The sequence below is a fragment of the Kryptolebias marmoratus genome, linkage group LG18, assembly GCF_001649575.2.
Source record: "Kryptolebias marmoratus isolate JLee-2015 linkage group LG18, ASM164957v2, whole genome shotgun sequence".
In the NCBI taxonomy this organism is placed as follows: Eukaryota; Metazoa; Chordata; class Actinopteri; order Cyprinodontiformes; family Rivulidae; genus Kryptolebias; species Kryptolebias marmoratus.
Genome location: NC_051447.1, coordinates 7,154,969 through 7,182,080, shown reverse-complemented (window position 1 = coordinate 7,182,080; position 27,112 = coordinate 7,154,969). Strand labels below are relative to the sequence as shown.

The window sequence follows — 27,112 nt, the reverse complement described above, 5'->3', positions numbered from 1 at the left end:
ATCAAAATTAAACGAAATAAACATTTGAAATATATGAGTTTGTATGTAATGTATGAATATAATATACAAGTTTCACTTTTTAAATGGAATTACTGAAATCAATCTACTTTTTCATGATATTCTAATTTTATGACCAGCACCTGTACATCTTGTATGATGCCTCAGTAAGGCTTTTGTGATTTTCAGAGATAAAAGTGACTTCCTCCGACCAGCAGGAGGCAGCAATCGCTGCATTAAACAGGCCTGACTAGAGGCATCATAGTTTATTTTATGGACTGGGCTTCAGAACCACATAAGGATTTGTCTTTGCACATCAGATTTATGAATGGTGCAGATATGATCAGGATTATCTGATTAAAAATAACTTTATGATTATTTATTAGCAGTAACCTGCAGAAAACAGCGTCTCTTTTTATATTTCTTGTGGTCTAAAAACACCTTTTTTTTAAAATAATCTGCTGTTTTCCTTGCATATGTCGGCATTCTGCCGCGTGCTTTTATTAAAACGCCCGTGTGTCCTCCAGGTGCCCCGCACGCAGACGAAGCTGAGCACCATGCTGGAGAAGCTCGGCATGAAGTACGACGGCCGTCCCCACTGCGGCCTGGACGACTCCCGCAACATCGCCAGGATAGCGATGCGCATGCTGCAGGACGGGTGCCAGCTGCGCGTCAACGAGCGAATGCACGGTGGCCAGCTGCTGTCCGTGCCCAGCTCGGCGCCGGTGGAAGGAGCGCCGGCGCCTCGCAACCCCGGCAGCAGAGACTAGAGCCAGAAAGTGAAATGCACCAGCCTTAAAATGTGCCCTCACCCCCACCGACCGCAGAGAGAGAAGCACTTTAACAGGAGCTTAAAGCTGGAAATGAGGTCTGTGTTTAGATTTCACCGTTTATTTTTCTTACAAACTAAAAAAAAAAAAAAAAAAGAAAGTACAGATAATTTCTGTGAGTTCTGGAAAAGTCTCCCTCTATATATTCTGTTTAACTTGCTTCATCCTGCCTTATTTTCCTGCTAATATTCATCAAATAAGTGTCTTTCATTTAGCCATTAATGGTGACTTCAGGTTTTGTTCTTAAGAATACAAACTTGGCTCGTAAAATAAAAAAAGCTCAGCGGCTTCACATTTTGAGCTGTGTTTCCCAGACCGAGTTGACTGGAAAGTGGACTTCAATCACATGTTTTAAGAATAAACATTTTAAAAAAAAGAAAGAGTACAGACTTGACAAACCTTATTAACAGCTACTGAAAACATTGGGGTTTTTTTCTGTAAATATTGGGAATGTTTGATGTAGTGGTGTCATCTTCTGTTCAGATGTGTATTTTTATCTTTCAGTAGGTGATTTATTTTTAACAAACAAATATTCCAGCGAATAAATCGTTAAAAATAAGCCTTGTTCTGTTATTATTTTTCAAAGCAATGTCTTTGTTGCTCAGTAATTAAACATTTTCTGAAAACAAAATGGTTAAGATCATTAAATATAGACATTTTTTTTATTCCCACGTTTTCCTGTTAGTTTCTTCTGTATGTCTTCTGAACTCAAACTACTTAATACTGATATTTTTTTCCATTCTTACATCAAAACATTTAGCTTGACCCTTTTTGTACAAATAGTTTTTATAACTTTAATTCTTTTTAAAAAATATTATAGAAACTTTTTTAATTCTCATTGAAATATATTGAGATCTTAAGTCATTCCACATTGTTCACTTTGAAATATACTTTTTAGCTGCATTTAGCTAATTTCAGCATAAATCTTCAGTTTTGCTAGTTTCAGCTGTTAGGTGCTGTTTTTCTTTTCTTTTTTTTTTAAAGCTTTTTCAGTTTCCGGAAACTTGACCGGAAGTCGACCTGAACAGGAAATTTTGTTTCAGATGTAACACTGTTAAGCAAATTTATCAAGTCAATCAGCATGCACAGAAAATGTTATTCCTCTACTTATTAATTTTAAATATTTCGGACATGTATTTTACTGCATTTAGTTAATATTCACAAAAACTGAGGCGTGTTTTTGTAGAGTTAAGTTACTCTAACAGCTGCGCAATCAGAAAATTATACCTCGATAAGCACGTTTACGTTTAAAATCATTTTCTCTCAGATTATGGGAATATTGATGTCGTTTTTAATGTGAAACGCTAACACACTGGTTTTAAATATTAACATTTTAAGCTCTCAGATGTTTCCTGCTCTTCTTCTAATGGCGGCGCACACAACTGAGGGAAACATGACCGGAAGTTAACCTGAATATGAGTAAGTTGGCTAATTTTGTTTTAGGTTTAACATTGTTTTAATATTTTTCATGTGCAATGTACTCTTGCTCAGTAGAACCACGAAGTCACAGAAAGCCAACTTGGCAAATGTTGCTAATGAAAGTCGTAATTACCCCTGGGCTAACAAATGCTAACTCTGTTAGCTTCAGGTTAATTAGCTTCCAGCTAACACCTGTCTTTCTAACAGGAAGTTAAAGGAATATACCTGCCATTTTAGAATAGAGGTCTGTGGAAAGTATATGAGGAGTTATTTGAATAGCCTACTTTTATGGAAATAAGAGTTTTGAATATTTCATCCAAAAAAAGGAAACTAATGCAAAACTGACAGCAATGTAGCGGTTTAAATAATAATAATGTTTGCCTGAGCTGCTATAAAACTGTGAGGGTTGGACTTATTGAGGGTTTCAAAGTGGGTCTACTTCAGACTGTATATATATATATATATATATATATATATATATATATATATATATATATATATATATATATATATATATAAAAAACCACATCCAAAACCCTCAAAAACTCCAGTCTTCAAACGTTCACACCTAGCCATTAGCCCATCAATCCTGTGGGACTAACCTTTACTTTTCCAAACTCAGGTTGTTTAAAGAGCTGTCTACAACTGGGAACCCGAAAATTGCAAGTGTCAGGATTATAAGTGGTTTGGTCACTGTAACCTTTGTGTAATTATGAAGTTAAAAAAAGGGTTGCCAACTCCTCAGTAAGGAAAAGTAGCCATGGTTGTCCTAAAAGTCACTAAAAGTCGTCATCACCTGCACGAATGGGCATGTGCGTGGAATAGTAATGGACGCAAAAGGGGAGAGTAATAACAGAACAACCATAAATGTCTTTAAACTGCAAATGAACTTGAAAATGGCTAGAATACACTCCAAAAGTACAAGATGCCCCTGCAGAATTATTCATAAAAAGACACTTTAAATGACAAAAGTCTGACTGCTCAGAAGACAAATATGAAGAAATTAGGAACGGCCCACAACTGCGTCATGAGGACATCTGTATTTAACTCGACCAACAGCACAGACACAAAAGTGACATTTTCTGTTCAAACTTTATTATTTGTAGGAATCACAGCACCATTCATGAACTATATCTTTGGGCCTCTTAGATACAGAAATACTTCAGTCACATTACTTCAGTTAAACAACAATTTCAGCCATTTGTGAAGCTAAACTGATTAAAATTCTCCACATATTCTTGGTTTGAGGTCACACTGGCTTCTAGTGGTTTCCTTTGGGACACTTTAATGGTCTCTGGCAGCTTTAGACACTTTGGCACTGACAGTATCAAATATATTACGGTGTTTTGCTTCATCAGCTATAAAACGGAGCAGTAAACTCAGAGTAGTTCAGCCTCCCAGATGGTGAGGCGTTTAATACTGACAGGAGATGTACTCGGTCACTTTGCGGCTGATCTCTTCCAGGATGCGGCTGGCGTTTTCCTCCAACTCGACCAGATCTGCAGCCTTGTTCTCCAGGATGTGCTGATTGGCCTCATAGGAGCGCTCCAACTCTGTGAACATTGACAAGTATTAAAACCAGAGCCGACGCTGCTTTTTTGTTCACGTTTTCTGTTGCGCGTGTCTTGCTGATGCTCTCGTGTGTCTGTGTTTTCACAGAAAGTGCAACTCCTCCCGTTTGAATTCCTTCTCTTTGCACCTTGCGGTAGAATCGCTCACCTCCGAGCCTCTGCAGCTGATTGCTGCTCTTCTCCAGCAGCTCTTTGGCTTCCTGCTGCAGTTCATCCGCTCTCTTTCTCGCCTGCAGCGCCCACTCGCCTTTATCCGCCACTCGCTCCTCCACCGCCTCGAATTGATCTTTCACCTTGTCATCGAACTCCTGCGCACAACGAAAGCACAACACTGACGAGGGTTGGGGTGGGAAAGCGGGAGCTGCAGGTGAGGATCTAGAGTGAGTGGACCGTGTGTCTGAGACCTGCTGGGCCTCCTCTGCGTTCTGCCTGGCCTGCTCCGTGAGCCGCTCGGTCGTTTCCACCTGCTGGCTCATCTCCAGGTTGTCCTGCCTCAGCAGGCCGACGTCTCGCTCCAGCTGCACCAGACGACCCGTGGCGTTGCTGAGCGTCAGCTCCGACTTTTCCGTCGCCGACTCCACCTGGCACACGTGCATTTGTAAACAGTCAGCGCTAAAACATGCAAACGCTCATCAAAACGCAACATCTAATGCAGAGTCACTGTTTTTTTTGCCTGTTCTTCACATCTCTGGGGTCTTTGTGGCTTTTGGTGAACATTGTGATCAAACTCACAGATTTCAGCAGGGCCAGAGTTTCTGAAATGCTGCTTTCAGCCAGCTGCACGGCGTCCATGGCGCTGTTCTGAGCACGCTCGGCCTTGTCCAGGTCAGCCTTTATTGCGCCTGCTGTCTCATTTAGGCTTTCTGCCTCCTCACTAATGGACAGAAAAGGAGCTTTAGGTTGTCTTAAACTTAAGCTACTGTATGTATGTATCCCATATGACATAAACAGGAAGAACTGAGGGCTGGCTTTAGGACGGTTCTGCTGATGTTGGCGTGTTACCTGGCAGCTTTGGCCTGCCTCAGCAGCAGCTCTGCGGCCTTGATGTCCTCGGCGCTCTGGCTGAGGATCGTCTCCACGCTGGTCAGATTGCTGACCTTCTCTCGGATCTCGTTAGTCAGCTCCCGCAGTCTTTTCGCCGATGTCGGCAACTCCAGAGCCAGCACCCCCTTGGCCACCTCCTCGATCACGTTCGCGTCGGCCTTATCGTCTGGATGATCGCGAACAAAAACAAACGGTCACTGCGCAGCCATTCAGACCCGACTCTGACATGCATTTGGGCAGCGTCGGCGTTCACGAGGCACTCACTGGAAAGAAGGTCCCGTATCTCTTTGATGAGGTTGCGGAGCTGATCGTTGCTCTCTTCAACCCTCTCTTTGCTGTGGTTGGATTTGATCATCACCTCCATCGCTTTGGCCTTGGCCTCGTTTGCCCGGGTGTTGGCCTCCCACACCTGACCGCAAACAGGTCCAGCCATTTGCTCAAATCTGTCTGACTTGAAACTGCTTCCAACAAGCGAACTTGTTCACTCACCATCCTGGAGAGCTTGTCCACGTCCTGCATAGCCTCTTGGATCCTCTGGTCCAGGCTCTGGGCTGATTTGAGGGCCGTTTTGGAAATTGTGACGAAACCGCCGCAGCCCTCTCCTCCACACTGAGGCGCCCCGTCCTCCCCGACACAACCCAATCCACCGCAGGGGGGGCAGGCTTCACCTTCAGCTGCCCCGCCACACGTCTACGTAAAACATCCAAAAAAAATTCAACAAAAGAGACGAGGCGACGTTCTCATTCAGATAACGTTTGGCTTCCAACAACGTTTAACGGGTTTCTCACCTTCTCACTAAGCGGGGACAAGTCCAGGTTTTCCAGCTCCTTGGACAATTTATCCAGCTTCTGTTCGTTCCTTTGGTGTTTTCGATCAAATTCTTTCTGGCTGCCGCTCAGTTTGTCCTCTGTGGCTTTCCGTACTGCGGCGGACTGCTCCACTGTGTTTCCAGGGTCGCTGGTTGAAGCGTTGGCGCGCAGCTCGGCCATTCTGGACTCCGTGTGCGCTGTAGAGATGGTGTTCATGGCTCCTGTAAACCAGAAAAACAAAGAACTGGATAAATTAGTTCATGAAAGCCAGACATATTTATTGGTACTTTTTATGTCTCCGTCCTTTTTATTGGCTCCTCTTTATGGTTTTACGTCATCTTTACACTGTGCCAGTTTGTCGTCTTGTTCTTTCATCACATTTTTCCTTCTTTTTGCATAAAACAAATAGATTATTGAAATTACGTTTTCAACCTTGCTGGTTTACAGTCGCCATTGACTGCTCCACCTTCTGACCGAAGAATTTTAAAGCTTGTTTGTGGAGGGACAACGCAACTTTTAAGCGATTGGTAATTCGAACAGCTGCACCAAAAGAAAAGGTGTGACCTAATTTAAACGAGAGGCTATTACAGGCAATCCCGATAATTAAAGACAAAATCAGTAAAGACTTGGTCCTGATAGTTTTTACTAATCTGAGGCTCAAATTCATGCTGGCAATCAAAAATGTTCAAGAGTGGAATGTTTTATCCTACTACTGACTCAGAGACATACGGTAAATGTGGTTGTTAGTTTCTCAGATTGAGACCCAGCCTGTAAATTAGGAAATTATGTAAAATTAATATTATTAATACTATTGTACATTTCCAGAACAAACTCATCCCGTTTTAGAAATTCCTTTTGCTCCACCACATTTTACTCGTTCCGTCTCATTGTAAAGCACAAAAATGTTTGGTGCGACTCAGAAACCAAAAAAACCCGATTCTTAAGCCACTGTGTCCCCCTCACTGTTTGCCTGTTGACACATGATGGCATCCTCTGCATACATTTGACACAAAACACAACTTTCCATTAGAATACAAGCAGTGGTCTTAAAACCCAACCTTGTGGTTTGCTGAGTTTGCACATTTTAAAGGTAAAAATGCTCTATTGGAAGTAAAAATAAATTACTTAAACTTGAAAAATAGCAATGTTTATCAAAATTCAACTAAACAAACAAACAACAATGGAACTAGGCTTTTATTTTGAAAAGGAAAGGGATGAAAAGTACAGAGTTTAGATATTAGTATTTACACAGTATATTGTTTTTTCCGTCTTACCGTAGATGTTGGAGTTCTTGGCGTCGTGGACCTGCTGCTTCAGCTCCTGAACCTTTCGCTCCAGCTTGTTGGCCTCCCCGGTCAGTTCATCTAATCTTGTATCGGCGATGTTGATGTCACCGTGGAGGAAGTTCAAGGTGTCTTCGGTCGTATTCAGCTTTCCGTTGAAGTAAGACATCAGACCACTGAAAATACAACGAGACGGCAATAAACAAGCCTGTAGACGCTCTCGGAGCTGGGCTCGGCGTTTGCGTACGTACGCAATCTGATGCATCAGGTCCTGGATCTGCTCCAGCTTCACCGAGGCGGTCCTGTTCTCCATTATCTCTCTCACAGCCTTGGTGTTTCTCTCCAAGCTGCTGACCAGCTCTTCGTACGGCGCCGTCACGCCGCTGGTCATCAGCTCCGTCACTTGGGCGTTCAGGCGGCGAGTCTGATTGGTCAGCTCGCCGACCACCGTGTCCCAGAGGGCGAAGCACTGGTGGCAGGGTTCGCAGGCGGGAAACTCCCCGAGGTAGCCCCTGGCGCAGTGGTCGCACTGATAACCCGAAACCCCCTCCACACAGGCGCACTGACCGGTGGTTCGGTGACACTGCGGGCTGGAGGTTCCCCGCCTGTCGCAGTCACAAGCTGGAAACACAGAAACGGTGGAAGAAGAAGTGATTATGGCTGAAATAAGCTTCAAAATGCTTATTTTAAACACATCATTTACACCTTTAATGGTTTTTTAAAGAACAGCACTGAAGGATTATTTGGGATTGAGTTACTTTTTATTGCCTTTTATACAAATACAATGCAGTTTTCTGTCTGTATCTTTGCCTCCCTCTCAATCAGGATTCTCCAAAAGACGAGATGAAGTATATAAAACAAACACTAAACTAAAATGACTAAGCTGAAAGGCGGATAATTAAAATGACTTGAAACATGCTGAAAAGCTACTAGGAACTGCAAAAACCAGATATTTATCCTTGACTATATCAGTTTGTGTAACTCTTTTTACAAAACGCAGCTGTTAATTAGGTAAATATGAAATTAGGATTATAACAGCAGCTTTAGCAGTATTTGTCTTTCTTTTATTTGTGTCAGAGTTGTAAAAAAAAAATACAACTTAGAAAAGTCTAAATTCAGCTTTGCCAGAAAAACGAAACAAAATCGGTCAAATGACCCACTTGTGTAAGACTCGTATGGTCCGTTTAACCGTTTTGTTTCCTCAGGAATGGTAGTTATTTTTAAAAAGAAACCTCCAACTCTGTTATCTAGAGTAAACAAAGCCTTTTAATACAAGTTCGACCCAGAAGGTCCCGCCGATCCCTTCGGTTCTGGTCACTGCAGGACAAACAAACAGGAGGACTTCCTTCCCTTCTTTGAAAAAGGAGGACCGCCGTGAGTCAGACAGAAAGAACGCAGCAGGGACACAATCAGTTCTGCCGCTTTTATTTATGTCATCTGCTGAGCGGAGAGGCTCCCGATTAAAGGTTTTGTTTGGGTCTCAGTGAAATCTAACACCTGAAATCAGTCTATAGGAACTAACCATCCCTCCCACTCATTTCTCACAGTGTTCGCCATAAAGCGTGAAGGAATCATCTGTGCTTATAGGAAGCAACAACCAGCTGGACTAACAGCATATAGACCAGGAGGGATTACAGCTGGAATAAATTAGGAATCTTGGGATCTCTGGCTGTTTGTCTGTGACGAAACTGGGATGCCTGGGAATGTTCGGAGAACATCTGTTTCCCATGAGCGAGGTCACTCCCATTTTTACCCCTTCCCCTGCCTCATCTTTGCCTTTTTCTTTTTGTTTTCTCTCCTGTTTTTTGGCCTCTTTTACTTTCCGGAGGGTGAACCAGCTCCCGTGCAGCAAGCGTTCAACCAGAACGAGCCTTCAGCAGTTCTTTGGGCTAGATAATACAACTTTCCGAGCAGCGTCCCGCTGATGTCTGTCCGAACCACTTTAAGTCACCACTTAAATGTGTTACATCGTACACGCACACACGCATAAAACACACACAAAAACGAGCTACAAAAAACTGAGTCAAATCCTATTAAGCTTTAAATAACTGAAAATAACGAAATAATGATGAAAAGTAAAGATGTTTGGTTGTGAAGCTTGAGCATTTCTAAGCCTTTTCAAACTCTTTATGATTTATTTATCTTGTATGTTGAGAGTTTTCCCACAAAGAAATCTGTGTTTTTACTTTTATTTTTGCCTTCTGTATATTTTAGCCCCAAGAGTCCAAAATGAACACACTCATTAAATATTTAAAGGGAAGAAAATAACAGGTTTTTATGAGTTTTGAAAAATAAAAAAAGGATAGTGCAATTGGAAACTGCTGAGACTGAGAGGTTCCTGTATGTTGACTTTTTATTTTAGTTTTATTAGCTATCCTACCACAGTCTGCGCTGCTATATGGTACACAGATTTTCAAATATAAAAGGGATTCATCACCCCCTCCTTTATGGCTTATATTTTACATTTCATTGGACTTTACTTAGCCAATTTTCAGTAAGATTCATAGGATGAATCCTAATTATTTATGTCTGAGGCGTTTCAGAACAGATCCATCCTCTCAGGAGTGTTGTAAACATTTGTGATGGTTGATGAAGTCCTACCGTGACATTTAACCAATGGATTGCCCCAGAAAAGCTCTTTGCACTCCCGACACGTCCTGCCACCAAATCCTGGTTTGCACGAACACTGTCCCGTAACCTGCAGGAAACCAGCAACACGAATCAGGCCAACGCTGAAAGCATTGCGCCGCTATCGTCCTGCCACAGGACATTTTCTGCACTCCCCCCCCCCCAGGCTTTTGTTTCACATGTAGACACAACAGAACTTTGGAGTTAGTTAAAACAATGTTCTCTGGAAAAAAAAAACGTGTGTTCAGATTTTTCCACGGTGAGCTCTGAGACTTCCTTCCTCTGCTGGAGAGCGGCCAGTAAACACACACACACACACAAAAAGAATGTTTGTGTGTGTGTACCTTTTTCCGTCCTGCACGTTTGAGTAAAACAAAAGCAACTCCCAAATAGCTGGAGTGTGTGTTTCAACAGAGTTGGACAAACACGGGTCTCTGTGGTTGGGAGGGGTAGTTTTAGCCCTGCTGCTTCGCTCTCAGTGGGAACAGTTTGGGAAGATTTCCTCACAAAGGAAGAAAAACTTTGGCAACGGCAGCTCGTCGACAGATACGATTCAGAGAGCAAAACTGCTGCAGTTACTGTAACGCTGACAAAGATAATGGCTCTTAAAGCTGCTGGCTGTTTTGGACTTCAGAGTGGTGTGCAATGGCTTTAAACTTTTCCTCGATGCGTTATCTTTTGCTTTCAAGCAGCAAGACTTTCTTGTAATCAGTTGTTGGAGGTTCTGCTGTGGTTTGGAGCTGAATTTTAGTACGTGATGATGAAAGTCAGATTTTTATCCACCATGCAGTAGCATCTGGACAGCATCTGATTTGCAAAAACTTTATACTTCAGCATGAAAATGATCCAAAATGCAATGCAAATACAGCTGAGTGAGTTTGAGATGGGAACTAAAAGCAGCCAACGTCCAAAGAAGAGCTTTAGAATATCTATCAAGAAGTCTGGAAAACAAACCCTGAAGAATAATGAAGGAAAATAAAGTCCAAGTAACGTTAAAGTCTAAATAGATGTATCGTTTTTGAAGTGATGAAAAGAGCTTTTGTTATGTTTGTGGTTTTGTCTGTCCCACCTCATGGCAGGAGGATCCCAAGGAGTGGAAGGGGTCGCAGTCGCAGCGCTGGCAGCCCGACCCGCCGTCGATGTTCCACGTATCAGGAGCGCAGTGGTCGCAGTTCAGACCGACCACGTTGGGCTGACAGTGACACTGGCCGGTTCGCTGATCGCACTCGCAGTCATCGGAGGACGAACAGGCCTGAGGTACCGTCCCCACCGAGTCACACATGCACTCTTCACAGAGGACAGGTCGTTGTTACACACAGGGAAACATTTTGACAGCAGGGAGGTTTGTCGAATATTTTCCTAGAAGTCGTACTCACTCCTGCAGCTCTGAGTGGCGGCGTTGCCGTAGTAACCCGCTTTGCAGAGCTGACACGCGTGTCCCTGTGTGTGGTACAGGCATTTGAGACAGGCGCCCGTGCGAGCGTCACAGGACCGGGGGTCGTGCAGGTCGATGTTGTTGTTGCACTGGCAGGGCTTGCAGCTCCCTCCGGGAATCAGAGGGTTTCCATAGTAACCTGGGGCGCACTCGTCACACCTGGCTCCTAAAGGAGGAAACAGAACAGGTAAACAGACATGAGAGCGTTAGAAGAGATAGCAGAAGGCTGATTACAGGGGGAGCTGTAGGGTTGTTTGGGTTTGCAACATGTGGCGAGTGTGTGTGTGTGTGTGAGCTGAAGACGTGAAGACTGAACCACACTTCTGAGCTGCTGCCATCAAAATGTAACACACCTTTGTAGCCGTGGCTGCACACGCACACCAGCTGGTCGGTCAGAAGGTAACAGCTCTCTGCAAACTGCCGACCGCTGCGCGGCCCGTCTGGACACATGCAGGGACGACAATGGTCCCCTGTACCCAGTTCTGGGTCACCATGGTAACCATTCAAACACCTGGAGATGAAGAAAAACAATAAAATGAGGTCGCAAGTCAGAAGGTTTTGATTGACTCCTACTAACAGTCGGAGTAATCACTAGTACTGATGATAATCAGCAAGTCAGAAACTGCAAGATCCTACCTGGACAAATAGATGGCCTAGAAAATATTATGTGTTCATTGAAAACATAAAAAAAAAAACAGAATGTGCAACAATTTCAGCCTCATTCTGATGCCACATTTACAATCGGACTTCCTCAAGGCTTCATTCTGGGCCCAGTCCCGTTTTCTTTGTGTTTTACCTTTAAAGTCCAGTTTTGGGAATATTGTCTTCCACTGCCTACCCAATAATATTCAGATCTGTCTGCCCCCAAAAATACAACAACAGCCTCCCTGCAGCTTTTACAGAACTTAAAGAAAAGATGTATTTCACCTTCCTTCATCTCGATGAAAACTAAATTGAAGTCATCAACAATGCCAGAAAGAGATTATTGTTAAAAAAGTATTATTTTTTGTATGAAAATCTAATAATTGGGGATGAAAATATATCAATAATTCATGTGTGTGGACTACATTAAATACCACTAAGGAATGGTCTGGATAAAGATTCAAAATTATTTTAAAATTCCACCAAATTATTTTGAGATTTGTACTTTTCGAGTAAATTACCATAGTCACACACTAAAAATGGGTGAAATAAATAAAATAAAATGTAAATTTTAACTGAATAAAACTGATAATAATGATACAGATGTTTTCCCCCCGTCATCGTCACTTCGTACCTCTCACAGTGATGTCCGGTGGTGAAGTCTCTGCAGCCCTGACACTCTCCGGTCTGAGGGTGGCAGTGCTCGCTGTGCCCATTACAGTGACACGGTCGGCACTGAGGGAAGCCCCAAAAGCCCGGCAGGCAGTGGGAACACTGGCGACCCGTGGCTCCCGGCACGCACTCGCAATATCCGGTCGCCTCGTGGCAGAAGGGGCTGACGGAGCCCAGAGAGTCACAGTCGCAAGCTGGGGGGCAGAACTCAGCGTTAATGGAGGGGGAGGGGGAGGGAGCGGGCGTCGCGCCACGAGGTGGAGTGATTTCTGACACTCACGTCTGCAGCCGGCAGGGCTGAACAGGAAAGTAGCCGGAGCACAGTGGTCACAGTTCCTGCCAACCACGTTGGGTCGACACCGGCACTGACCGCCTGTCGGCTCGCAGACGGTGCTGAGCGAACCGTGAGGGTCACACTGGCACGCTGGGGGAAAGAAAGGAAAAGACTCAATTTGGAAATGCTTTCATAAAAAGCATGGACTGCTTCAAAATATTGAGCATCTTTAGTAGAAGTAGGTACTATATTCTTTATAGAGAACAGAAAGTTCCGTTTTTAAAGAGTAACTTCACACCCATGGCTCCCTTGTGAAGCAGAGCAGAGACGCTGAAGATGTAATGGCTGCAGATGTCCGTCATGGGGCTTTTGATGACGCTCTGGCTGTTTTCCAGACATCTGTAGCGCTGGAAGGTGTCCCACGCTTCTTCACCCTCTGCCCCATGAAACATGTCCAGCTCACTGACTTGAGGCATCAACACCAACTAAAACCAGCGCAGAGAGTAAATGGGATACAGGAAACCATAAAAAGAGCACAGGTTTGATTCAAGTTTTATGGGTTTTTGGTTTTTTTACTTGTTAGGTGGCTTTATGTGGAGCACATCCAGGCTAGCCATGGACGGTTTCAGTTTGTATGATGTGAATTATGAGCAACTTGGCTCTAGAGGTGAAAAGCACGAAGAAGGAACATGTAAAGCCAACGTACGGAGTCGATGAGCGTGTATGGACTCTGGACGCTGCTGGTCGATGAGTAGAAGGGGAAAGAAAGGCGGACCGTGTAGTTCAGGCCTTTCTCGAAACACACCGGGGTCCGCAGCAGCACATGCCTGCGACACAGCACAGGATCAGTGTGTGCGTGTGTTGTCAGGGAGTTCACACGGTCCCATAAAGTCGAGCGTTACCTGGATCCAGGCGAAAGAGAGGTGTACTGCTCGTCTCCGCTCTGGTCAGAGTTGCTGCAGTGGCTGGGGTAGACTGGGGGGCTGAAGATGGGACGCTCCACCCGAATGTTCACCTGCTCCCACTGCTGCGGCAACTGTCAGCAAACACGGGCGTGAATGGCATTTAGTAGTTCTTTTACAACGTTTTCAAACCTGTTTAAACATTTGGGCATTTTGTTTAATACAGCAGCCAGTTACCCTGAAATAAAACTTTATTTTTTTCTCTTGGGTAATTCTTTTTTACCCTCATCTATCACAAAGATTATGGAATTACCTTAATCAAAACATGTTTTTTTGTTTTTAGAGATAAATGTATACACTAATAATGAAATTCTAACAATAATGATAAGGGGAATAATTCTATAAAAATTTAAAAACAAAATGATTTCTTTCTCCCTCTCTGCTTTTTCAAATATTTTTTCATTTCACATCTTTTGCAGCTTAATTTAAACCGTTATCATAGTAATTTCCAAACTTCTCAGCTTTTTATGCTAATTGTTGCAGACTTGCGGCCCCAACAATCACAGATTAAAGCACATAAACAACATTCACGGGCCAAATAAACCGGAGGAAAGTGACGACACAGACAGCCTCAACAACCGACACATTTACTGTGTGATGAAAATATGCAATCAGCAATCGGTTTTAAATTCATTTAGCTTTACAGAGACCATCTCAAGACTCCACATTTTATATTTAATCAGCCACAAAAGCATTTGAAAACCACTGGCTTATGGTTTACTGCATGCTTATAGGATAAGATCTAATATCGTTGGTTCGGGGTGGCTTTTCTTTGCTTAGCAAACAGGCTCCACTGTGCATAATTTACACTGATGATCAGCGTTCTTAACACAAGGCTTTTAAGTATTAAGGTTCATTATTTTTGTCTTTAAATTGACAAAAATATGCTGAAGCTGTTGAGAGTGTAGAAAAAACAGCAGCAAACTGTAAAAACCATCACTTGCGTCTCTCACCTGTGGCTCATAGCGTATAAGGATGCCATAGTCCATTGACTCTGGGATGTTGTTGATATTGAACTCCAAATACCCTCCCTCGGGGACATTGGCGAAGCCCATCCCAGTCCACGTGGGGCTTCGCTCCTGGGGGTAAGGTCTGTGCACCAATGTGACGCCCTGAGAGACAGAGGCACATCCAGAACGCTGAAGCTGAAGAGGAAGCAGCAGCGAGGGAACGGAATGGGACGTTACGCACTCACAGGTCCGTGCTTGGCGTCCTCGGCTTCATACGTGTAGTGGTCCAGAGAGATGAAGTAGAACCCGGACTCGACCTGATCGCAGCTGCGCCCAAACATGTGCTCCCGGCACACACACTGGCCTGAGTTAGGGTTACAGCTGCACGGACAATGACCACATTCTTTATTTATTACGTATCATATGTGTATTCATGCATAGACGTGTGTACCTCTCTATCTTCATTTGGGCCCTTCATCTGCCATCGTTTTTTTAATTATATACACCCAAATCAGTCTCACGGAAACAGAAAGCAGCTGTTTCTAGTCAGACCTACTTGTTGTTGACAGCACCTCCTTGGTCACAGCGGCACGGCCTGCAGCCGTCCATGTCATTCGACAGGCCCCAGTGCTCCAGCTGTTTACAAAAACATTGAATTTGGATGAACGTGACTCACGCACCTCTGGTAAATGTACCCCTGCCGGACCTGACATTGTGCTTGGAGACGTACCAGACACTGATCGCAGTTGTGTCCACTGACGAGTCGTTTGCAGAAGCATTGTCCCGTGCCTGGATCACAGGTGTTTGGTCCTGGCATGGTTCCCAGCAGGTTACAGGTACAAGCTGCCAAGACACACCATGAAGCAATGCAGCAGCAGCACGTTTATCTGTGACAGCGCAGTACGCTGCTTTTCTGCGGATCTACTCTGTATATTTGTGTTTGTCTTCAAGGAGCTGAAATCCCCAGCTTGAAATAAAGAAAACAAAAAAAACCAATCCAGCAGTTGTGACTTACCCAGGCAGCCATCAGGGCTTTGTCCCAGTCCGTAGTGTCCCTGCCTGCAGTGATCACAGCGTTCTCCCTCAACGTTGGCTTTGCACCGGCACTGACCCGAGATCAGCCCTTCAGCCACATCGGTGCGTGGGTCACACAGTCCACCCTGCAGTGATCCATCCGGGTCGCAGTTACAAGCTGCAGGAGAACGAAACATTGTATTAGATAGGAGAGGCGAAGGCATGAAGACGTACGAAGGCGAAGGCATTCATGGCTACAGGAGGTTGGTGGACTTGTATTCTAATTTTCGGAAACATTTTATCAAGCTAGATTTTTCTACTAGAAGAAGAGATGATGATCACAAAACTGCCCACACATGTCAGTGACTGCTAAGAGGAGGAAACAGCGAGACATTATCAACCGAATAAATGTTTGTACAGCTGACTCATAAAAAGTTGATCAGATTTCTGTTAGAAAGAGTCACCCAGTCTGCTACACTAGATCAGGCAGGAGACGTCCTCTCAAGCCTGTGAGTCTGAGTTTTAGTTTGTGTTTGTTATTTTTGTACTGGCATTTTATCTTAACATCTTCTTGTCTGGTTAGGTTTGGTCCTAATTTAGTTCTGAACTTTATTGCTTACTTTTCTCCCATTTAGTTACTATCCACTGTCATATTTTTTTTTACTTTGCCAAGCCTGTTTTTTGTTTGTTTTTTTCCTGCAGTTTGTTTCCAGTTTCTGCTTTCCCTCCTCACTTGGCCCTAGTTTCTCCTTTAGAAATTCTACACCTGCTCCTGGTTTCTAATGGTCACACCTAGTCCTAGTTTCTGAATGTACATCTAATCCCAGTTTGCTACCCCTTGTCTTAGCTTCTGCGAGCTGCACTCTGTTCACGTTTCTTATGATCACATTTGGTCCTAGCTTCTGATTGTCACGCCTGGTTTTAATTTCTGAATGCCACACCCAGTCCTAGTTTATGATTGCAACACCTGGTTTTGGTTTCTGACTGACACACCTGCTTCTAGTTTCTGATTGTAGCACCTGGTCCTAGTTTCTGATTTCCACATCTGCTTCTAGTTTTTAACTGCTTCTGGGTTTTAATTGACACACTTATTTCTTGATTCTAACTGACAGACCTGTTAGTAGTTTCTGAGTGCAGCACCTGCTCCCAATTTATGAATAATGCACCTAATTCTGGTTTCTGACTGACACACCTGGTCTTAGTTTCTGATTGTTATACATGGACCTGGTTTCTGATTGACATATCTGTGCCTACCTCTTCATCTCCACACCTGCTTCTGGTTTCTAAGGGTCAAACCTGGTCCTAGCTCCTGCTCGTCACACCTGCTATTAGTTTCCGATTGTCACACCTGGTTCAAGTGTGTTGATCATCACAGTTCCTTTGCTTATTCTTATATTTGCAGTAAATATAGTTGTTCTTTTATGTTTTAACTTGTTCTTATCCTAGTTTGCTCTATCTGGTCTTGTATTAATTTTTCTGCCACTCAGTTTTGGATTTATGCTTTCGGTCATTTGCGTTTGCAGTGCTATTTGGTCTTGTTTTAATAGGAAATTATTTTAATTCATCGCTCCCCAATGCCTGTGCTGACATTATACACAATCTAAAAGGAAGCCCACAGTTGTTTTTATTTTCCAACTTCAGAGTTTCCTTTAAAGTGTGTAATTTTGACCTTCATTCCCTTAAACGTAGTCGGTGAGAACAACTCCAGATGATTCAGTCAGGGTTTTATAAGCATGAAACGTGTCCTGCAGCATAAATGACAACAAACACTTCATGCAATGAGCAGAGACGGGTCGTGTGTGTGTGTGTGGGGGACACGTACGTTCGCAGATGTTGGGGTCTCTCAGGTCTCTGTGGGGGTGCTGGTAGAAGAAAGGTGCGCACTGCTCACACTGTCGGCCCACCGTGTTGTGCTGACAGTCGTCGCACACACCTCCGCTCACCTCGCCGGTCGAAATGAACACGACTTTGTCGAAGTGGCAGGATGTGGAGTGATGGTTGCACTCACACTCTGATTAAAAAAAGAGCAAATCAATATCACATTATTATTATTTCGTTGTAAAGTACAATGTTGAAACACCGAAAATTTAATTGTTGCTTTATTTAGTTTATCTCATAATAACAAACAACAAAATCTAATATCTGACAACCTCAGAAGCACACTCTAAACTAGTTTTATAAATCTGTCTCAGTATGACCTAGTATTTTAGTAAATCTGCTCCTTCACAGGTCATTTTGATTCTTGGTTCTTACTCTTGCAGGCGTGGGTGTTTCGTCCCTCTGCAGGTCTCCAAGGCAGATCGTGATAAAAGTCCTGACAGTGCTCACAGTTCAGCCCCCAAGTGTTGTGGTTGCACACGCAGCGGCCGTGAACCTGCACACAAAATGCTTGAACGCTACAAATCGAACTCCAACGAGCAGTTATGCTTTAGCTTTTCCCAGTATTAGTTAAGGATCTTTCAATGTAAGCTTCTCTCTACATGAAATGCAGCCCAGGAGATTTGTTTTGTCACTGCTGTCTGAGTTTTGTTGATGAAAACGATTAGAAAACTTAAATGTTGGCCTAACATCGATGTGATGAGATTTAAAATCTTCCGAACAGCTTCTGGATGGACCTCCAGGTGCTGTTTTCTCAATAAATCTGTGATGAATTCACTGAAAAGCGCGCCAGCAGGCAAGGCATGAAGTGTTTAGGACCAACCATGCCCTCGGCTGCGCTCGGCTGTCCTTCGATCGGGGCGCACTCGGAGGCGTGACCGTAGCAGAAGCAGTTCCCGCGGACCACCATGTCGTAGACGGCGTAGTAGTACTTCTCGGCCACCTCCTCGCGGGAGTCGAGCAGGTTGTCCCCCAGCGTGTGGAGCTTGATGAACTTCACTCTGAGGTTGGTGATCTTCAGCATGTCTTCACACATAAGAGTGTTTTCATTAAAGTAACAGAATCAGATTCACACAAAACTTAAAACAAACTGTTCGTCCATAAACAATTTATCCCTAAAGCGATTCTTTTTTTACTCGAAGCAGTATCTTCTGGGAGTTTTGGATCCTGCTGGAGTTCTTCACACACCCACAAACCTAACACAGAGTCTGTGTTTTGGCGTCAGAGGAAGACGGCCCGAGTCGCTTCCTTGTGTGAAATTCTTTTCGGTGCTTTTCCTGTCTGACCTTTGACCCTGACTAAAAGCTGCAGGAAACTGTTTGGATGAGGGAGGATTTGGCTTTAGCACCAATCTGCTTTTGTGTCATTTAATGGGATTTTTTTTCTTACTTTTACACCCCAATTATGTTAAAAAAAAATATTATATCTCAAACACTTTAATTGATCAGTTTGAAGGATTTGCTACTTTAATTATTAAAACATGTTATAAATAACAGAATTGTAGGTAAACAAGCTGCATGTGAGGGATTTACATGCATCTGTTTTTAATGGAAACTATATTTAAACAATATTTCACAAGAAAATACCTACATTGCATAACTTTGTCTAGACAATTCTTTAAACCCCTAATAAGGCCATTACTGATATCTTTACCTTTTTATTGTCATTTGAATTAAGACGATTTGACCCTGATATTATTGTGTTATTTGTTTCTAAGGGCAAAACTTCAACTTAACCACATTTTCTAAATTGCACACATCTTTATTTCTAATTAGCCCAATGAAAAAGTCAACTTTAGTGGGGGGAAAAAACTATTTATTTATCAAAGATAACTTTTTTTCCTGTGTATTATTCAGTGATTCATTACTCCCTGAGACAAATTAAGCTGAAATATTAAAAATTCTGTTTTGGTTTTCAGTGCTGTGCATCCAGAACTATTTAACACAAAGAAAACATGGTTTTGTTCTTGGATCCGAAGTCACAGTCTTCATAAAAGTGTTCAGTGTGGCACAGAAATGGTCCTTTGTGTATTTACTTTGGACCTTTTGATGAATTTGAAAATTAGAAAGCATTTCTTAGAACATAGTTAAACAAATTACTTGGCATGATCAAACTGGGATTCTAAATGTGGCACCAAAGACCCAACAGGCCAATAAAAACTGTGAGTATTTCCATGAGCAACTAAAAAAAATGCTGCTTTTGGCTTGACCCGGTGTGAGGAGATTCACTGTTTGTCCACATTTGGATAAATAATCACTCAGGGAAGACAAGGAGACACAAATTGGATCAAAATCCTGCTGATGTCAAACCAGGACATCACTGCTTTGGTTTTCTCCATTTCAAAACTATGCAGGTCTGATTAGCCGGTCCTTTAATTCACAGAAGCTGTGAAGGTTCATCGTTGATCCAGAACATCACGGTGCATTTTTGTCACTTTAGTTGAAATGTACAAACAACTCAACAATAAATGTGTTTTAATTAGTGCCAAAGATGTAGTTTTTTTTAAAGCAGCTTACTTTGTATCTTCAAACTGTAGGGGTCTTCGATCTCAAACGCCGGGTCGAGCACTCGAAATATCACCTACAGCAGCAAGAAAACGCCGAAACCGACGACTCAATAAGACAAGCTTTTTTTTCCACCAAAGAGAAACGATGGAGTGAAGCGAAAGCAGACTCGCCTCTCCCTCTGTGGACGGCTCGATGTCCGAGTAGCGGGAGTCACAGATGATCTCGTCCACTCTGACCATGGGGCCCGCGGAGACGCCGGGGAACGCCGTATGGCAGTTGTAGGCAAAGTATCGGTAAACCTGCCACGTTTTGCCGAAATCCATGGAGCGCTCAATGATCATGGCGGCCGGACGAAACGTCTGGAGGCGCATAACAAAAAAAACATCAGTGCTGACTGAAATAAGTACGATTACAATTTGTTTAGATGTTTTTTTGTGTAGCAAAACTGCTCAGCTCGAGTTTTATTGTAAGTCTCTTTAGATATTGTTGTTTTTTATTTATTTTTTCCTCTAAACTTGAAGAAAAAGAGAAGATGAGTCCTCATATCAAAACTCAAACTGGTTTAAAGTTTCATTGGTGTTTTTGTTTTGTTTTGTATTTTTCTGGTTTCTAAATAGTTTGAGAATCAAAGGAAAGAAGCAACATGGAAAACCAGAAGCACACCTGGAGGTTTGGCAACTTTTACTAAGATCTTAGTCTATAATTAGCTTTTTTAGCTCGCTCAGATGACTGAAGATGAAAAAGACGGATTAGTGCCACAGTAAATCACCTGATATCCTAAAATCCACCTGAAAAAGGTACAAGATTAAGGCTTTCAACTAAGTACTTACTCCAAATGAAAAGTTTTAAAAAGAATCAAAGAAAAAGCTTTTTTTTTTCATAAATAAAGGAGGCTACAAACACAGCTCAGAGGTAAAAGCCACAAAAGCTGTTCACAAGCTGGAACAGTCGTAAAAAAACGATGATTCGACTCAACTTTGACCATTTATGTTTGCTTCTCGTCCTTCAGCGAGTTCTTTTTAGAGCTATGATGAGACTGTGGAAACCAGTCTTAAAACAAAAAGTCACTTAGCAGGATTACAAACTGAATTTACTGCCTGCTTTTAGGAAATCTCATCATCGGCATCAGCAATAAAAGACTTTTTGACCAGAGACGTAACTTGCGTATCATCTATGAGTAAACCAATTACAGGAGCAGAGTTTAATCCAATACATAAATGAATTTTGATGCGTTTATCTCAGGATTCTGAGCGCACATTTTCTACTCATGTTATATAAATAAATTTCTGTAAACATTTAAACAAATCATGGAAACTACTGGTGCAGCTGTGAAACAGCTGGATGTTGATGTCTCCTGTCACACAGCCAACAACAGGAAGGGAGAAGGAAGCGTGTCGTGGAGTCTGTTTGATGACTGCGGCCATCTTCCTCTTCGAGGTGAGGTGGACGTTCTGTGGCTTGCTGAGGAGGTTGTGTTTACTTCCCTTCCTTGTGTGTGTGAGAGAGCGAGAGACGGCGAGCACCTTGAAGGTCATGATGAGGTGCGTGAAATGAAACTCGGCCTCCAGGTCCAACTGGACGGTCACGTTCTCCACACCTGCAGGAGAAAAGCCACACCTTCAGGTAAACACAGGTGAGTTCCCACAGCCACCACAGCATCCAGATATGTACCTGCAGGGTTCTGGTTCTGGATTGGGTCGCTTGTCTAAACTCGGTGCCACTGACAAACAGCTGAAACGTGGATTCAACCTAAAAACTAAAAAATTTTAATTTATCTGTAAAGTTCTGTCATTTATCTTATTGCATCCTCAAAGCGGTCTGATCAAGAAACACATTTCTTTTGTTACCACGTATTAGGGAATCTGTCATAAAGTTTAGAAGATATTTTTGGTGCTTTATGCTGATTCTTTTTGTGATCTGTTCCACACTGAAACAACATAATTAAACATCCATTTAAAGTCATTTTAGTAACGTCCTAAAAAAAAAAAAGTTCCTACTTTTGCCAAGGGTTTAATCAAGTAACCGCCTCTAGGAGGCAGACATGTACTCAGGTAAACGTCTACTGAAAAAAAGGCTTCATGTTTGGATAAATCTAAGAAAAAAAAAAAAAAAGCAGCTTGGAGCGAAGATGGGAAATGTACTGTAGGACGGCAGTGGAGGGAATTAGGAAATCCCAAGTGAGGCTGTTGTGCATCGCTGATTTAAAGCCATCTGCGCGACTGGCTGACGCTCCAACCGTGACTCACAGCTCCGACAGATTCCCACCGCTCGGCAGGAACGTTCGCAGCATAAATGTATGGGAGGCTTAAGATTTTTTTCACTCTGCATGGGAACCTGCTGTTTGCATTCATCGCGTGGATTTTAAGCGTTCCTAGTCACTACGAGACAAGATTTTTCAGTGGTTAATAAATAGGTCTTTTGTTAGCAGCTGTGGATGCAAACTTTTAGTTGTAGATGTGACCAAATAAACTGTTTTCAACTTTGCATGTCTGCTCTCGAGTCTCACAGTTAAAATTTAGTGATAACTAGAATAACTAGAACTATTTAGAGAGCTGTGTCCCTCAAAGTTCTTCTTAAACGCAGCTGCAAAACTTATCTATTGGCAAACTAAATGATTGGACTGTTTAATTAAGTTCACAGCTGTTGGGTCTAATCAGTGTTATTTGATTCGAAGATACAAAATAAAACGTGAAAAGTCACATGCTAACTGATAAGCATGTTAATTAAACAGCAGTTAAAGAGAATAGTGTATGTGTAATGATCTTTGTCTTCAAGAAACCAAAGCTGAATAAGGGAATTAAACATTAGACAACAGAAACAGCTTTAGATAAGCCACTTGTGTAGATAAAGTTCCCGTTTCCTCCTGAGTTCAAGGTGAATTTCCTCTCTGTGAAACGATAATACCTTTAAGTGCTTGTCATTCTCACAGCAGAGCTCCTAAAGCCCCGCTGCGTCTTTGTGTACGTCCTTCATCACACTTTAAAGTCATTCGCGTGCTCTGATGGTACATCTGTTTTCCTGCAGGCACACCTGTTCCCCTTCAGCGCACCTGTAGGCTCCGCCCCCTCAGAGCCCGAGCGTCTCTCTGTGATCTCCTGTCTAGTCATTATGGAGGTCGACTCGATTCCCACGAGAAACCACCTCGCTGACGGCTACTCCGGTTTAAAACCAGGAGTGAGGGGGAGCCGTTTCTTCCAACAACCCTTTTTTTGTTTTTTGTTTTTCTCGCACCCTGCTATTTTTCAGGCGTGTTTCCCGCCTCTCACCGTTCTCCGACTGCCACCAGGTCTTGAGGCGGTCGGGGGCGAAGGTGGTGACCACGTTCTCGATGGTGTGGCTGGTGGGGTTGGTGTCCTTGTCGTACATTTCTCTGGAGTTGCACGTGAAGCACTTCTTCTCCTCCTGGAAGTCAAAGGTTCGTTCGTTAGAAAGCCTGGCGGACACCATTTTGGATTTTAGGGGGGGGGGGAGTTTGGAAACTTTTCAACAAAAGTTCAAACTGCGAGCAGAAATATGGAGAAAAACGTTTAACGGGACATGGATTATGAAGTTTGGTAACAATTACCCTTTGGTAACCACCCCGCCCCAGCTAAACGACCTTAGCCAAAACAAAAGTAGCAAATTTTACAGATATTGAGCTATAATTTGTTGTGGTAGTAGCTGAGAGTCATCTGCATGATATACTCTGAGCGCTCCAAACCTCATTTCTTACACTTTCTTCTCAGATTAATTCATTTCTTTGTAACTCTTCAACGTTTTCCAACTATGGCGTTCACATCCTTGCGCTGTGTGTTCCGTGTGCACCGAAAAGATGTGAACTTTTTTTTTTACTGTGCTGCCTAACGATGCCTTCACTTGTAAATCTCTCCAGATGTTTTGGCTCGAAGTCGCTCATTCCTGAATGTCACAGTGCTTTGGCTCGTGAAAAGCCAAGACAAATTTCTCAATTACACACCAAGCTCCAGGCCCAGCTGTGTTGAAATCTGAGCGACTCCAGCTAAGTGGCTCCACTTAGCCTTGCTTAGTGAGGGGAACCCCCCCCCCCCCAAAAAAAACGTCTGTCACTTGAACCCAACTTCCTTCCCGCCCTTAATCTCCAGCTCATATCCGAGGTCTGCGTTCATCCTCGGAAAGCTCCTAAAGGCCCCACAGCGTGAAATAAAAACAGCATTCACGCTGAGGAATCCCTCACAGGAGGGCTGATAAGATGAGAGCATCCCCTATACCTCGCCCCCGGTTCTCATCCGCACAGGGCAGGGATTGTGAGCCACACAAAGCTTTTATTGTGGCGGGAAGGAGGGGGGGGGGATGTCTGAACTCCCACTTGACAAGACAGCAAACAGACGCTCTTCAAGTGCTCTCTCCCACTCACACACACAGACTCATCAGGAACGTTTTTATCTCTGTCCTAACTCAGAAGCAGAGCTTAAACCAAACCGTCTCTGGTCTTTTAATGAGGTTTTATTTATTTAACCGCAGCTCTGACATTAACCGAGCTCTTTATTGCACATATTTATGAGCAATAAGCCTTTGAAATGTCATCTCCAAGGCCAGAAGTGCTGCATTTTATCTGCTTTTAATGAATTCTGTACTGAACAGAGGACTGACAAGTTTCTGAGGCGTTTCTGCACCCAGTGATCTGCAAACCTTTGCCCTTGTCTGTGCATATGTGTCTATCTGTCTGTTAGCAAAATATCTGATTAGCCATTCGACGGGTTTTCATGAAACTCTCTGAAAGTAATCACTGGATGTACATCTATAACTGATTGACTTTTGGAGTCAACCCAATGTAAAATGGATGCCACAGCTAATCAACTTTAGCCAACACATAAAGGGCTATAACACAGTCATGTTTACAGATATTGAGCTAAAATTTGTTGCAGTAGTAGTTGAGACTGATCCTCAACACATACTCAGAGCTCAAACACATTACGCAAAAACTTTGTTTCAAACTTTGACATTACCTGTTCAAGTCAACCCAGTTTGTCTGTTAACAAAATAACTCATGAACTACTGGACGGATTGAAATGAAACTATCAGAAAATAATCACTGGATATACATCTATAACTGATTACCTTTTAGAGTCAGTCCAATTCAAGATGGCCGCCACAGCCAAGCAACCTTAGCCAGCACAAAAATAGCTATAACTCAGTCAATTATACAGCCATTAAGCTAAAACTTGATGTGGTAGTAGCTGAGAGTCATTCACAACACATACTCCAAGAGCTAACACATTGCACGACACCTTGCAATATTGCGTGACATTTCACACAACAGTATTTTTAAGGATTGACCAAAACAGCTATAAGTCTATTATCTCTCAACATAAAATGCAATTAGTTTAAAACGCTTGAAACTCCTAGGCCTTTAATCGTAAAAACGCTAAACTGCTTGTGTCTGTTTGTTTTTTATTTTAAGATTTTTAGAGAGGAGTTTGTACATCCTGAGTTGAGTTGTTTTAAATCAGTTATTGTGTGGTGGGTATGCTGAGACAAAAGTGTGTGTTTCTGTTGTTTATGGAGATAAGTTACAGTATACTAAAAGGATGACTTAAAATTCATACTTAAAGTATGAGTTTTGAACCTTTCATACATGGATGGATCGTGTTTGTTTGAACTTTTTTACGATTGTCTTTAAAAGTAGCCCCAAAAGACAAGTTAAAACCTTCTGCTTTGGCCCTATTAATCCCCACTGATGATTACTGGGAGTTTATTTTGACCTCAGGCCAAGGAGGTTCTGTTTCCGGTTGTGTCCGATCAGGTAAGAAACTACAGAACAGATTTGGAGGAAATGTTCCGGAAATGTTGGGGTTGTTACAAAAAACAACGGCTTCAGTGTTGGCGGTGGTCTCTGAGTGTTTCTAGCTCTTATTATTTTTAGAGTCTGTGTCATCCCGTTGGGGAAATGCGGACTGCAGGAAACGACAAAGACAGCGAACATCTGGAAGACTTTCTCACGGTTTGAAATGAACCTCGTGTGGTTCACTCGGCTGTTTTGAACGCTGACAAACTTGCTCAATAACCTAAAAAAACCAGCCGTTTCCAAACTTCTCAAAGTTTCCACATATCTGATAACAACTAGAGTTGCTTGTGGTGTCTGTTGTCTCGTTTCATACCTCCAGGTGTCCCACGATGCAGAACTGCTCCGGCTGATGGAGGCCGCAGGTGGAGGAGGCGGTGAGCTTGTGCGCCCGGCCGATCAGCAGGTCACCTGTGGCGGGGTAACAGCTGCCCTCCGTGCACACGTCTGCAGGCTCTGGCTCCTGCGTCCTGACGGGACGGCACAGGGCTGCGGGGGGAGGACAGCCTCTGTCAGTGAAAACCAGCGCTGCACCCAGACAACTTTTTCAAAAGCACAGAGGGGGGTTAGGGGCATATGAAAAGATCAGAGCAGCTCTTGTCATGGGGTGAGTGTGAGTGCGTATGGCTTCCATTACATGTGTTGCTGCTGCTGGTGAGAAACCCAGGGGATGGGATTCCTCAGCAGCGGGCTCCCGGCAGCACACTATTAAACAACAACAACAAAAAAGAAACAAACTAAAAGTTTCAACTCACCCAAAGCTGTTAAAGTGAAGCTTATCAGCAACATCTTCCAGAGAGGAGCATACGCGGCTTCAGTCCAAGACGTTCCTCCCGCCGACTGACTGGGGATGAGTTTGTGAAAAGGACAGAGTGAAGGGAGTTGTCTTGGGGAGAAAAGTTCACATCCCTCCAACTCCACCCCGCTGTCAGCAGAGACGGGTAACATCTGGAAAACAAGCTCACCCTCTGCTGGCAGACGAGGGTAAAACTCTTACAGGACTGTCTGTTTTTGACTCTCTCTATGCGACTTAAAATCGTCCTTTTAGGAGGAACGTTTCAGACAGAATTTCTCCTTAATTTGCATGAATTTAGGAGAAATATGTAGACATCAAAATGTGAAAACACAAGTGTTTTCTTGTAGTAAGTAGCTGGTAAAAGTATCTTAATGCAATTTATAGCATTCTAACTCGAATCATGTCATACAGAAAGAATCGACCCCTGGATACAGCCTAAAGTGTTGGATTTAATTAGTAATATTTGTTAATAATAAATGCATATATTTCATATAATGCTCTAGTCTAAAGACACAAGTCTCTTAAGCTAATAAGCATATGCTGTTTGGGTTTTTGTTTTTGTTTTAATTGTTATTGACTTTACTATTTATGTTCATATGTT

The 27,112-nt window shown here is 43.0% G+C and overlaps 2 protein-coding genes across 2 annotated transcripts in view; one reads left to right on the top strand and one right to left on the bottom strand.

Moving 5' to 3' along the window:
* Positions 1 to 1,386, top strand: part of eri1 (exoribonuclease 1) — a 6,431-nt gene extending 5,045 nt beyond the window's left edge. Inside the window, exon 7 of the mRNA XM_017411498.3 lies at positions 525 to 1,386. Within this exon, the coding sequence (XP_017266987.1) occupies positions 525 to 767 (243 nt within the window). The 3' untranslated portion in view covers positions 768 to 1,386. The remainder of the gene's footprint in view (positions 1 to 524) is intronic.
* Positions 1,387 to 3,319: 1,933 nt separating this feature from the next.
* Positions 3,320 to 26,657, bottom strand: lamb1b (laminin, beta 1b). Its single transcript, XM_017411637.3, has 33 exons — positions 26,471 to 26,657; positions 26,032 to 26,204; positions 23,182 to 23,317; positions 21,439 to 21,512; positions 20,086 to 20,274; positions 19,925 to 19,988; positions 18,232 to 18,434; positions 17,784 to 17,904; positions 17,353 to 17,541; positions 15,532 to 15,708; positions 15,247 to 15,359; positions 15,073 to 15,152; positions 14,762 to 14,897; positions 14,520 to 14,678; positions 13,507 to 13,640; positions 13,311 to 13,431; positions 12,903 to 13,089; positions 12,611 to 12,754; positions 12,293 to 12,524; positions 11,370 to 11,527; positions 10,958 to 11,182; positions 10,651 to 10,868; positions 9,555 to 9,651; positions 7,205 to 7,574; positions 6,945 to 7,129; positions 5,650 to 5,891; positions 5,351 to 5,551; positions 5,126 to 5,270; positions 4,820 to 5,027; positions 4,550 to 4,691; positions 4,222 to 4,398; positions 3,966 to 4,125; positions 3,320 to 3,799 (listed from the first exon to the last, which is right to left on the bottom strand). The coding sequence occupies exons 1-33, from the start codon at positions 26,502 to 26,504 to the stop codon at positions 3,660 to 3,662; spliced, it is 5,334 nt and encodes a 1,777-aa protein (XP_017267126.3). The 5' UTR covers positions 26,505 to 26,657; the 3' UTR covers positions 3,320 to 3,659.
* Positions 26,658 to 27,112: the final 455 nt, after the last annotated feature.